The sequence below is a fragment of the Nannospalax galili genome, unplaced genomic scaffold (genome assembly GCF_000622305.1).
Source record: "Nannospalax galili isolate Female #2095 unplaced genomic scaffold, S.galili_v1.0 scaffold299, whole genome shotgun sequence".
Taxonomy (NCBI): Eukaryota; Metazoa; Chordata; class Mammalia; order Rodentia; family Spalacidae; genus Nannospalax; species Nannospalax galili.
The window spans coordinates 497,196-511,218 of record NW_008343973.1 but is presented as its reverse complement, the minus strand read 5'-3'; the positions used below and the strand labels follow the sequence as shown (position 1 = coordinate 511,218).

Sequence of the window (14,023 nt, the reverse complement as noted above, 5' to 3'; positions counted from 1 at the left end):
TGAGAGAAGAATTCCTTTTCAGAGCACAGCAGGCATTTTTCTAGACACATCAGAAGGCTGTATAGAGGTAAGAGCCTGTCCTCTAAACCACAGAGCAGGGAGAAGCTGCACAGTCTCATTTTCAGAAAGCAATCACCTCCAGATCCTGAGGAGCTCATGAATAAATTATAAGTCATATAAAACAGCACCTTCTTAAAAAGTAATTTTTAATTACCGCTTTGGTAATTAAGACTGGGCCTTAACTATGCAGAGCTGACTTCACCCTCAGGGTTTCCTGTGAAGAGTTCAGCATAGGGTTCTGGGGTGGCAGTCACACCAGACCCACATGGAGCCTGTACTGGGCTCTTACATGAAAAGTCAGCTATTAATCCAAAACTGCAGACACCCAGTAATACACACTTTATCTGTGGTCATGGCTGTATGATGCCAAATGCCTGAATGAACAGCAGAAAATTAAATCGATGTGAACATACTTCCAAACTCTAGGTGCTTGGCATTTATGGAAGAAATGATTGAATTTCACTTTCTACCAATTTTGCAACATGGCTTTTTCTACATACATAAAATTGAAATGTTTAAAATATTTAGTGAATTTAGAACAAGTTCATAGAATCACCATCTATGACCATGCAGAAAATAATAGATAAGACAGGGATACATCAAGAAGCTAATCTGCAACTGGGGGGAGGTTGAGCCCTCCTGATCAAGTTACTAGATTCTGAGGACTTGTCACTGTCTCCTAAATACGTATTTATGTTTATCTAAACTCCACTGAAATTTAATTCATTCTTGTGTTATTTCAAAGAGTCAAATGTCAGGACGTATGTTTCTGGATGTTACTTTACTTTGTACTACATAGTTTGTATGCTTGCAGTTGCTTTCGTAAGGACTCTTAGTAATGCAGTGTTCTTTGGGTGGCTATTCCAAGCCCAAGTGTTGGCTAACTACAAGGGTCTCAACTTTCTAGCTGCCTACTCCCTGAATATCTCAGTGACGTTTAAAATTCCCAGCATTCTGCAGCCCCACCCCTTTATGAGGGAGCAAGGCTTCTAAAGGTGTCCCTTGGGAGAGGAAGCCTCTGGTGGGACTTAGCTCTCAGGAGGATTATGAGGTGATAAAATGTGCAGGAAAAGGAAATGAGTTCCCCAGGGATGAGCAGGGCATTACCAAGAAAAGAGCCTCAAGTTCAGTCTAGGAATGGGCAGGGTGCTGGAATGCATTACAGGGCAGAGGTCTATGAGGGGATCTACAGGCTACGTAGTTTAAGGGTAGAAGTAGATACCTGGAAAGAACAATCTTCATGGACATCTATAGTAATGAGCCCTTGACGGGGAGGAAGCTGAGCCACTAGGGTCGCCTGAACAGTTGTATCATCAGCACATGACCCAGCTCCCTCCTGCCCACTTCTCCTCCGCTTTCATTCTGCATCCTCATTGGGGACCACGCCTCCCTGCCAGACCCTCCTCTCTGCTTACTCCTTTGATGAGGTGCTGTCTGCTCAGCAGCTTGTCCTAATGCTGTTCCCCTTCTCTTCTGAACTGTTTTTCATTGTTTTCTTCTTTCTCTGTGTATAATTTCTATTTTACTGACTTTTCCCCCATGATTCTTTTCTGAAAGATTACCCATTCAATCAAAAGTCACACCTGCCATTTCTCATTAGTATCTGTTATGCTAATCAATGCCTTTTAGGAAAACAAACTTGTACATCAAACTACTTTCTTTCAGACTGGTATTCCATCATTAGCTCAAACTTCATGTCTAACCCCAAATGAAAGCCCCATCTTCCACTTCTAAATATGCCTATTTCTCTCTAGGTTCGTATTCTGTCCTCTTTATCAAATTGTTTTGCTTGAAATGTTCACTACTAATGGTTGTACAACCCAAAAGATCCAACAAAGTCATTTTTATATTTAATTCACTATCCATACAACTGGAAATAAAATCAGAATAATTAAGACAAATAACAAAAAGTGATAACATATATACAATTATTTTCAATCTACAGGTAGTGGCTAATATTCCAATTTTAAGAAACTATGAGGTAAAAACATGGAGAAACTATGATAGCATAAAAATAGAAAAACAAGGTACATATTGGTAGTTACGATAAGCAAGGCTATGTAACATAAAAACATCTCAGCATATGAAAAGAACCAGAAAAAATGCTAAAATGACATTATCAGGAAGCAAGCACCACTTTTTAGTGTTTGTTGTAGAAACTGAGTCAGACCTTCTCCCAAAGGAATTTCCTGTGGTCCTAGATTCCTCCAGCCTTCTCTGGCTACAGTGCTCTACAACTTCATCATGCCTTATAGTCTCCTGAATGCTTGACCTACCTGATGATTTCTCAGCAGGACTAGATGCCAGTTTCTGAGGTTGATTCTTCCAATTGGTTTGCTGAGCCCTCACTCTCTGCCTTTCTCCTTTCTCCCCATTGAGTACCCTGGTTAGAAAACCAAAGGCTCCTTGTCCCAGTCTGGAAGATGCAGCAATGTCTTGATGTATAAGGTTTTGGCAAGAACCTACCAGCAGATTCTAGATGCACTTCTATTAGATGAAGTTAGCAATGTCTGAAGTGGCAAGATGAATATCCCCTTGCAAATGAAAGGGGAACAAAGGGGTGGGGTGCAGGAGCCTGACTCCCTGCACACCATCACCACGGCAGCTACTGCAACCTTCTTGTAGCATGAGGAAATAGCCCCTGTTACAGCAATCTGCTTGCTGTTACTCGAATTCCAACTCATCACCAACTAGTAATATTTCACCCAATTGCCTTCCTGCCACTAGTTTCCTATCATTCACTTCACGTTGCACTTTACATGAAGCTGAAAAAGGAAGACTGGAAAAGATTACCAGGTACGTGAACATGGACAATAAAGGCAGAGGCAGCTGACTGGTGGAAGCAATGGTAGAGACTGAAGGTTACAGAACACATACGAAACAATTTAAGAACCATCTGGGTTATTTAGTAAACAGCTAAAGCCAACGCGCATCAACAGGTGCTTAGGGATCAGCATTCACATTACAGCGCAGTGTGATAGAATACCCAAAGTACTCCCTAAGCATTTAGTCTAGAGTGGAGACTCCATAGTGTGAGCCAAACAGACAAGACCCCTAAAGTCTATAACCGTTTCTGTACAAAGTAAGTACACAATAAAATGTGTTCTTTCGATGAGCAAATCAGAGAATGCTTTTTAAAGGAGAAACTAGACCCTCTGCACAAGGATCTGCCAAGGAAGCCTTCTTAATTTTGAAGTCCGTTTTTGGGGGGAAATGAGGGGAGGGTGAAGAAGAGAGAAACAACACTCACGAAGCTTCATAGTCAAATATACTGGACCGGAGAGGTCAGGGACCTTTGAGAAACCATATATCTGTCACATCCCTAGGCAAACATAGTCTCTTACTATATGCTAAATATAGATCCTTATATTTACAGACAAGTATACCAGTCACCATGCATCATAAAAGCTTCTTTTTCAACAGATGGAGACTATTACAGTGTTCCACAACTGATCACACACAGAGATGCCCAGCCTTAAGTAACACACTACGGTGGAACCTCTATACCTAAGGCTCACAGAATGTAGTAAAATAGGAGGTAGAGAGAACACTAATACATCCCTCAAACCTCATCAGTAAAACTTCCTCATACAACAGAAGGCAATGAACACAAAAGGCCACAACTGGTCAAAGTGTAAAGAATAAGAGACTGCAGAGTGTGTGTCCCTGGATAGGACTCATACATTAAACCTCACCCATCCAGGGCTCAGGGACCACAGCAGAAGAGGGGGTAGAAAGAATGTAAGGGCCAGGGGTGATGCATGACCATAATGTGTCTTTCAGACGCCTGGGAACTTAATCATACGAACTTACAGCAATGGTGTCAGCATGTACAAGACCCATGCAAACTCAATCAGATAAAAATCAGCATTGAACTGGGGAAATGGGCAACAGGAACATTATGTTCCTTAGCCAAGGAACACTGGCAGCTAATTACTGATGGGTGAGGGAGAGTTGGTCTTCTCTAAGGGAGTGGTGCTAGACAAGATGAACAAGGCTCCAGTGGCTCAAAAGACATCTGGATATACAAACTTGACGCTATAGGCCTTAACATATATAACAGAATGCACATAGTCTTATGGGTAAGCTACGGGGAGGTATGGATAGGGGAGGATTTCTAAATATGATCAGGATGTATTGTATGATATCCATAAAAATTCAATAAAAAATATACATTGAAAAAACTACTTTGAGACCAGAAAGAACCACTGAATCTGCGGAACTCAAAGTCCAGTGAAGAGCCCTTGTCATAGGTGCAACCTACCAAGAAAAGGTAGAATTATGTTCAATATATGCTGCTTAATTAGAAAATGGGAGGCAGAACTGGTGGTATATATCTGTAATCTCAGCATTCATGAGACTGAGGCAAGAGATCATGAGTTCCAGGCCAGCATGCTCTACATAACAAGTCTCTCTCTCTCTCTCTCTCTCTCTCTCTCTCTCTCTCTCTGTGTGTGTGTGTGTGTGTCTCTCTCTCTCTCTCACACACACACACACACACAAAGAAACAAAAAAAAATGACAGGAAGGAGGGGAGGGAGGGAAGGAGGGAAGATGTGTAGTCCAGTGGTAGTATATGTGTACTTAGAATGACTTAGTATGTGGAGGATCTTGGGCTCCATCTCCAACACAGCCGAGAAAGAAAAAAAAATCAGATATGTAATTCAGGGGTTTTTTTTCCACCTAAAAATAATTAACATATTTTACTGCTGAAAAGATTTGACTGGGTGATTGACTGATTGATCATGCCAGGGATTAGACCCAGGTCCTTGTGCATGCTGGGCAAATGCTTTATCACTGAGCTATGTTTCCAGTGTCTAAATATAATTCATGCAAAAGCCATTATCTACCAAAGTTTAAACTCCTCCCAGTTACCAGGCACTGCACTAAGTTCTAAAGAATAAATGCGAATAGGTTATCTGCCATACTGGGGAGCAGGAAGCACCTGAAGTAAACAGTGAGTTAAGCATAATGCACCTAGCTGTGGGGGATGGTGTGCCAGAGACTATGGGGACACCAAGAAAGGGAAATATTAATTCAATTAGAGTTGAATCATCTTGAAAATTAATTTATGTCCTGTCTGTCATTATAGAATGGTACCAAGCAAGTGGGCTGTGATGAATGTAAGGAAACAAACCAGAAAATCTAAGCCCCTACAAATCTCAAAAGGTAATGGAATTGTTTAACAGACTTCAAAATTCACAAGCCGGTCTCAACAACAGCTCTCGTTAGACTACCCTCTCTAGGCTTGGGCAATCATTCCAATAAGAAAATTTGAGAATAAATGATTTTCAGACTATACCTTTGAGAGTGCAAAAATTTTAAAGGAAAACTTGAATTAAAACTGTACACACAGGTTGGGTTCAGACAAAAATGTAGAAAAAGTCAACTGTAGATTTAATTTGTTCTTTTGTCAAGACACAAACAGAAGACTTAGAATTTTTTGATGTTGCTTATTTGTTTTTCTTTTTTGTTTCTTTGAGATGGGTCTAGCAATGTAGTCCAGGCTGGCCTTGAATTCTGCTTCTGCCTCCCCAGTACTGGATTCAGGCATGTGCCACGATGCTCAGCCTCATGATCCTTCAAGGTCAGCGATTATCCCCTGCCTTTATTTTTGCTGTAGTTTATAAAATTGTCAGTGAAACAGAAACCAGAGACTTGGATCTCTGTGTTAGTTTTGGCAACGATCAACTGCTTGAATGCAGAGCCCCTTGATTTCACAGTTCTCAGTTTCTAGAATCATTAGTCATGCTTTAGGCTTCTGAAAGAAGAAGTCCCAAAGAAATCACACACCACTGTACTATCTTCACACACGATTCAATATTGACCAGCAGTCATTCTAAAAACTCAGGTCAGGGCTGGAGAGATGGTTCTAAGAAGACTGAATGTTCTTGCAGAAGACCTGGGTTCAGGTTCCAACACCCACATGGCAGCTAACAACTGTCCATAACTCCAGTTCCAGGGGATCTGATGCCCTCTTCTGACCTCCGCGGGCATTGCACAACATGGGTGCATTTCCATACATGCAGGCAATACACGCATACACATAAAATAAAAATAACAAAAACATTTTTAAAAAAACCCTCAGGTCAGTGTAAACTCATTTAAACAATTTTCCAGTTCATAGTATTTCAGAGTTTATAAACAATAGTTTCAATCTACTGAAAATAATTTGGTGATTATATAATGTCCACTAATCATGAAGCTACATAGAGCTACCTGATCAAGGATCTGGTGGAGGCTAGACTTATGAATTAGGAAGCACAAACACAAAATGAAATCTAAGACATTCTCTTCTCTTATGTACAAAACGTCAGGTACTCTTGTACATGATCATGAGGGTAATAAGGCTCATGTTTTACTTCACTCCATATTTTCGCTCATTTTAGTCATTTTTACTCAGTGTTCAATAAAGTTGCTCAAAGTGAATAAGAAGTGCCAAACAAGGAATGCCAAGCAAGAGTTCGATAATTCAAAAAAATTGGATATGGTTCTGTCACTAGATCCAAAAGCTGGCAGAATAATTGCATAATAATTGCAGTGTAATTTCCCTGACATGCATTTACTCTTCATCTCCAACCTCATTGTTATGCACAGATGATGCTACCATGTTTTTCCAGTTCTCCGGTATCTCCTTAAGGTGCAGAACTTTCAAATATATGCGTCTATAATATAAATTCTCACATGGAAGGACCTCAAAATATGAATAATAACAATATAAATATTAACGCTGGTACCGAATGTTCTAGAAATAAAACCCCACATTACTTCCTAGTTCACTTGTAACACTAAGAATGTTGGTCAAGTGAAACCTCTATGACTTTCCTGTACAGCAAAAATAAAACTTGCCATAGTCTTGCTTGTCCCACCCACCTCTCCTGTTAGCAATGAGAGTGTCTGCTTCCTGTGGGACACAGGAGCTTCTGGAAAATATGAAGGAGATGCCTCCTAGGGTTTTCAATGGAAAGGTTCACATACATTTTTCAAGGCCACAATCCTTTGGACCCAAGGATTCTGTGTGGTCAAGCATAGTTGCAGGTCATCTTATCCTTACCAATTTTCCCATCAAGACTAGATAATTATTCCATAAAATGCCATTGGAATGTGACAAAGGCAAATGCTACTATCTTTCATAAGTCTAAAAATTATAAATGTATGGAGATCCACATCTGACAGAAAGATGAAAAGTTGGTGAATCACATGAAGGTTTCTTATGCTCTGTAATGGCTAACGCTATGTGTCAGACTATGATGCTAGTCACTGGGCCAAACACAAGGTTAGGCATTCCTGTGAAGGGTTTGTAAGGTTTGATTGGTATATATAATCAATTGATTTTGAGCAAAGCCCATAAATGGGCTTCATTCAATAGCTTGAAAGCTTAAGAGCAAAGACAGGCTTCCCAATCACAATATAAAAATGTGACTGGAGTTTCCAGCCTTCAGACTCAAAATCAAAACATTAATGCTTATTTGAATCTTCAGTTTACCAACTTCCTTAACATATTTCAGACAATCACCTGAGAGAAATTCTTATAACCGATTTATTGATTGATAGACAGATAGACTGAGAGATAAATATTTGATACATAATAGATAAGTAGATGACAGGTATTTTCATTATATCTCTCCCCTATACTCCTCTTCCATCCCAGGTGCCACATCCTTGGTTTCAATCAGTCATAGGTTGAAAATATTCAGAAAAGCAATGTGCCTGCACTGCGCTTCTTATTCTTGATATTCTTTAGCAGTACAACACAGCAACTGTGGGCATAGCATTTGCATTGTATTAGGTATTATAAGAAGTCTAGATAGGACCTAAACTACATAGGTGGATATGCTATACCATTTTATATAAAACACTTCAGTGTCTGAGGATTTTGGCATCTAAGGGGATTCCTAGAACCAGTGCACCAAGCATATAGGAAAAAACAGTTGTGTGTAAATTCTATTGGTTATCCTTCTTTGCAGATCTCTGCTTAATATCATTTTATTCAAGGTATTAGATATATTAGGAACCTTGTTAAAAATAATCATGTTGGTTTTTTTTGTAAGGCATTGCTAGTTTATACCAATGCTTGGTTTAGTTATTTAAAACATTGTTTTTAATATGACTTCCAGTTAATTTTATCTGTGCAATATCACACCCAACAGAGCTAAGTCATTTTTATGAATAGACTGGCATAATCACATTCTTGTGTAACAATTATAAAAATTGTCTTTATTTTCTTATTTATTAAGTTTATTTTATTTTTATTTTATGTATATAAATATTATGCCTGCATGTATGTAAGTACACACATGTCGTGCGATGCCCAGGGAAGACTGAAGAGATGCCAGATTCCCTGGATATGGAGTTATTGATGGTTGTTAGCCACCATGTGAGTGCTAGAATTTAAACCTGGGTCTTCTGTAAGAGCAGCCAGTGCTCTTAACCATTGAACCATCTCTCCGGCCCCTAAAAACTGCTTTTAAAATAGGGGATATCTTACAGTATTTTCAGTTTTTAATTAGTTTTAAGTCATTTATACTCTTAAGAAGCAGTTCTGAATATGTATCACTGTCTTCATATTAAAAATACATTTTGAATTATTTGCATAATTAACAAGTAATCACAATAGCTCTAATTTTAGATCAAAGCTGAATTCTAATTAAACTTATAAATGGTGTGTTAAAAATAATTACATTTTATATTAACAGGTTAATATCAGAGCATTAGATACAGATGTTAAATTACTTTTAATTGCTCATACATATCTTGCAACAAGGCCAGTCCCCATCAGAGGCACCTGGGTGATGAGGTACTTACTAACTGCAGAGTCGTAGGAGGTAGAGTTCTGCTCGTCCCTCATGAAGGGATAGGGTGACAGGTAAGCATGTGTGCAGTTCTTAGATGGTGGCTGATTGGCTAGGAAAAAGAACACAGGGATGATGTCCATTATTCAGGGGCCCAGGGATGACTCATGGAACAGAAACCTTGGAGCCAGGAGCACAGGAGCAAAACAAAACTACTGTCTACCAACAAACTCAAGAGACCTACAGAATGAGAAATAAAAACTATTGAAAAGCACAGGGAACTTTGAAGAGGAGGAGTTGTCTAAAACATCTAACTACACAATAGAATTCAATAGAATAAACACAAATTCCTGCATGGCCCTAAAATTAAACACATAACATTTCATACATTTTCATATAGTCTTATTCCGAACAGAAGGTCTAGCATATAGTAGATATTCAAAAGGAATTGACTTAGAGATCCAATAAAGTTAGATTTTACTTTGTCTAGTTGTAACTCACAGAATTTTTCTTCTACATACATCTTATTTTTAGGGAAAAGATACAAATGATAGAACATTACAATTAAGAATTCAAATAAAATTTCAACATTTGAGGAAACTGCAATAATAACTTTTACATTATATGAAAACTTAAATTCATAGTATGCGCTTTAAGGCAGAGCAAGGTGAAGGAAACTTTCCTTAAGTCTTTGGCGACATCCTCTTGTGCAGCCCGACTTTCTCTGTTTCACTCATGTAAATAATTTCCTCTGGCAACTTGCATGTTTACTCCCAGCCCCCGGTCCACGGTAAGGTGGTCTCACTAGTATTCCTCTCTCAGAGCCACTTCAACACTCCCTAGTTCCTTTAGTAGACACCAATTTGCCACCAGATTGCTTATCTTCAGTGGTATTATGTCCTTATTATATATTCCATAGTCTTGACTACTGTGTAAGTACATGTTTGACTTTTCACAGGAATGTTTGAAAATAAGACTAATAATCTCAGCTCTCAGTATGCTTTCAGCTAATAAATGGTTCTTTTATTTTTTAAGACAATAAAATGAATGCTAGCTATTCTCACTGATTTGTTTTTCAAAGATCAATACAACATAGAAACACTTGAATATGTCACAGTCTTAAAAGTTACTCAGCTTCAAAAGGGAACTTTAAAGTTTCTCTGTAAGAATTCAAACATCAAAAGGAAAGGATTTTTTTGATATGGCCTACAAATGGGCAAAGCCCAACTATAAAATCTTTCATCTTCTACCACTTCATAATTAAGTTCATTACAAAAGTGGATTAAAAAACATTGAAGCTATGGATATAAAATAATACCTCTATTTTTGGAATTTTGTACTTGAAATTTCAGGAGCTTATAGCCAAACAAGTTTCCGAAACACTTACTTGCCACATAGCAATATACACACTTGAAAAGAAACTACCACAGACGATATCTGCTTTGTGTCTTAGAGACAGCATATTTTAAATGTGGGCAGAGAAACAACAGGTACTTCTGGTTTTGCCATAATTATTCAGACTTCTTTTTTATGTTAGAAAAGAAATTACTGAAAAGGAACCTCTTCATGAGAGGACATCATCCTGAGACTTTACAGTTAGGAATCCAATCCTCTTGCAAGTGATAAGCACTAAACAAGAACCTGTTTGTTTTTTATTTTGTTTTGTTTTGTTTTGTTTTGTTTCAGAGAAGAACAAAACAAGATGAGTTGTACTTACTGTACCAGAACTTCCAGATGTTGGAATCATTCTCCTCCACGATTCCATTAAACCAGCATCTCCAGAAGAATCCTTCGTGGTGGAAAGTGACGTTCTCTATCTGCACAGAACACAAACGAAGTGACCTGCTGTCAACCCAGGGAATGTAATTAATTTCACTACATTTTAATGCCTGTGATCCCAATAATGATAACGATTAGTTCTCTACAGACTTCTGTGAAGACAGACAGCCCCCTGCGATTCTCAAGAGGTTACATAAAGTTATCCTTATCTCTACCAAGCACTTTGATATTTTGAAGAAGAAACGCACATTCTGTTCACCTGAACACCTGCCCACTTCAGTCACAAGAAGCCAATAATCTGATCCAAAAGCAACCAGAAAGAGTAAAACTCCCAAAGCTCCGAAAAGAGCTCCAAAGAAGATGGCGACATTTAGTCTCATTTTTCAAGTGACTGGTTTTCTTCCGAATAAAATAACAAATTGTAAGCAGTCAACTTCTCAATAACAGCCAAAAAGAATGGCAGTTTGGGGTAGGCAAGATCTTCTCAGAAGCCCGTCTTAGCTAGAGTTGTGGTGACTGCTCATTTCCACCCCATCCCTTTGCTTTCCCTGGAGGGACTCCAGCCCAGCAGCTGAGAATGGTCTGCTATTTTAAGATACTGATTGAGGTGCTCTCTTTCTCCCATGAGGATCAAAAAATAGCTGACCTTCCCCTGACTATAAAGAGGCGAATCAGGAGCTGGCTCAGATTGTCATTACTGCTGTTGGGTAAACCATACAAGTGGAAGGAGCGGGAACAAGCATGAAGTCATTGGCGATATTAGCCTCACATCCTAAGTGTCTGAAGAAGCTCCTCTTAGTACAGAATGGGCATGACAGCCTCAAAGAAACTCGAGACACTCTTTGAAGTACAAGTCACAGCTGTAGAGACATGAAGATTTCTCCAAAACAACTAAGTTGTAATTAACTTCTTAATTACCTGTGGACATGTTTGGGCACAGACAACCTGATTTAGGTTCAGGTTTATAACTTACACATTTAAATGTTCATTTAATAGATTATTTAGAGCTGGGATAATAGAATTCTTGAAAGAACAAATTTTTGTTAGGTATTCACTAGGAATACAAGAGCACCATGTGCCATTTAGTGGCTCACAGGCCCACTTATCATAATTACCCAAAGATTGAAGTGATGGAAAAGTCTTAAATCACATCATTTCCTGGATGAAGGGCTTGGTCTATGTTTTCTTCTTTTCTTCATCTTAAATGTCTAACTATTAAGATGTAAGTCATACTTGCTCAACACCCCACAGAAATCATTCCACCATTCTTTCAATCCTTTGTCTCTTTACAGTTCATTTGTTCTTTGTTTTTGTTATTTTTTATTTTTTAGAAGAAGCATTTCATTACAGCTTTAACATACTCAATAACAATTTCCAGAACAAAGATACATCTCTTTCAAAAATGGCTATAAAATTTTTAGGCTCACAGTTGAATTAATACAGTTACACAATACTGAACTCAGTATAAACCCTTTTAAATGTCAATATGCCAGTGTGTTTTTTAGAATATTCATGTGTTATTTATAACTTGGGCTCTTCATTTGGCTGTTGTCTTATTGTTTCTCTACAAGAATATGGTCTTCTTAATCCCCCAAGGAGGCATCTGAATTCAGCCCACTTCCTTCACCTCCTCTGTTCTTTGGCATGGGATAAATTCTGATGGTGAATTGTTGAGGGTAAAAAATCTTCAACAAGTCTTGAATGGTCCTGGATGGTTCATTCACGGAACTGGAGGCATTAAAAGGCCATGAATAGGAGCCTAAGCCATACACTCACTAGCGGTGAGAGTTAAATTGAACTGAATGCTCACCAGAGCTGACCCCCACCTCAGGCTCAAATTATTTTTGTAAGACTCCACCACCCAGCCGTGGCATTTCCAGTCTGTGCCATCCAAAAACACTGGTAATAGTTGTGGAGCTCTTACATACTGCTAAAAGCTGTATCTCAGGGTTTGCCAATAGTAGTATGACCTGTTCTCTGAGATCACACAGTCCAAGTTCCATATCCTCCATCATGGGATGAAATTTCCTGACATTTTGTAGTCACCTCTTTCCTCCTCAAGCCACTGGTCTGAATATGGTCTTATTTTTCTGTTCTTTTGTTATCTTTAGACTGACACTGCTACAAACTCCTCTGTCCCGGTTCTTTCCTACACTCCTCAAGCAACTGCTTGAAGTGAGTGAGGCACAGGAAAGGATCCTGGATGTAATGGGAATGAGACTTGCTGCTACTTTTCTAGTAGCCACCAGAGGTAAAAGCAAGAGATCAACTTGCATGAGTTCCCCTGCACTACCTCTCCATCAGAGGTCAGAATGCAGGCATAGCTACAAGGACACAACAACAATGTGAACTTTGAAGACATACTCAGACTTACAGATCTTGGGTGGTATGACATGTTTGAAGGCCACAGACAGACAGTTCAGCCAGCAACAGACAGGTTGAGACACAAACGTGTGGGCCAACTGCTTTTTTGAGACCAGGGCCTTATCCAAAAAGATTTCTTGAGGGGAACTTTAATTAATGATTTAAAGCAAAAGATGCTAGTTTACATAGTATGACAGTCCCCAATTGAGTCCTGTGTTCCATTTCTAAGAGGCAATCAGGGCTGTGGAAATATGCGTGAAAGCTTTATAGTTTAATGTGGTCCAATTTGTCAAATGCTGACCATAATTCCTGAGGGATTTAGAAGTTCCTTTCCTACACCTACATTTTGTAGGGTATGACCCATGTATTCTTCTAACCAAAGTTAGGTTTCACATTGAGGTCTGGTCCATTTCAAGTAGATTTTTGTAGGGTGATAGATATGGGTCTAATTTCACTCTTCTACATTTAGAGATCCAGTTTTCCCAGCACCATTTGTTGAAGATGACATCTTTCCTTCAGTGTGTGTTCTTGGCATTTTGTCAAATATCAGGTGGCTACAATTGCATGCACTCAAGTTTGGGTTTTCAGTTTCCTTCCACTGAGCTACATGTCTGTTTTTGTGCTGATATCCTGCTGTTTTTATTACTATACATCTGTAATATAGTTTGAAAGTTTGAAATCTGATATGGTAATCTCCCCAGCATTGTTCTTTGTGCTAAGGATTGCTTTGGCTGTCTTTTGTAATTCCATATGAATTTTAGGGTTTTTTTCTATTTCTTTGAAGAATGTCATGGAGATTTTGATTGGGATTGCATTGAATCTATAAATTGCTTTTGATAGGATGGTCATTTTCATAATACTAAATCTACCAATCTATGAACAGGGAAGGTCTTTCTATCTACTAGTGTCTTCCTCAGTCTCTTCAAAGATTTAAAGTTTCCATTGAAGAGATCTTTAATGCATTTAGTTAGGTTTATTCCTAATTTTTTTGAGGCAATTGTGAGTGGGGGTGTTTCCATTTCTCTGATT

At 38.7% G+C, this 14,023-nt stretch overlaps 1 protein-coding gene across 2 annotated transcripts in view; it reads right to left on the bottom strand.

Annotated features, from left to right (window-relative positions):
* The window catches only part of Tmem182 (transmembrane protein 182), a 56,423-nt gene extending 45,269 nt beyond the window's left edge, over positions 1-11,154 (bottom strand). For both annotated transcript variants that reach the window (XM_008840304.1, XM_017799914.1), the window contains exons 1-3: positions 10,879-11,154; positions 10,569-10,668; positions 8,865-8,963 (exon numbers count right to left, since the gene is read on the bottom strand). In XM_008840304.1, the coding sequence (XP_008838526.1) occupies positions 8,865-8,963; positions 10,569-10,668; positions 10,879-11,010 (331 nt within the window). In that variant the 5' untranslated portion in view covers positions 11,011-11,154. The remainder of the gene's footprint in view (positions 1-8,864; positions 8,964-10,568; positions 10,669-10,878) is intronic.
* Positions 11,155-14,023: the final 2,869 nt, after the last annotated feature.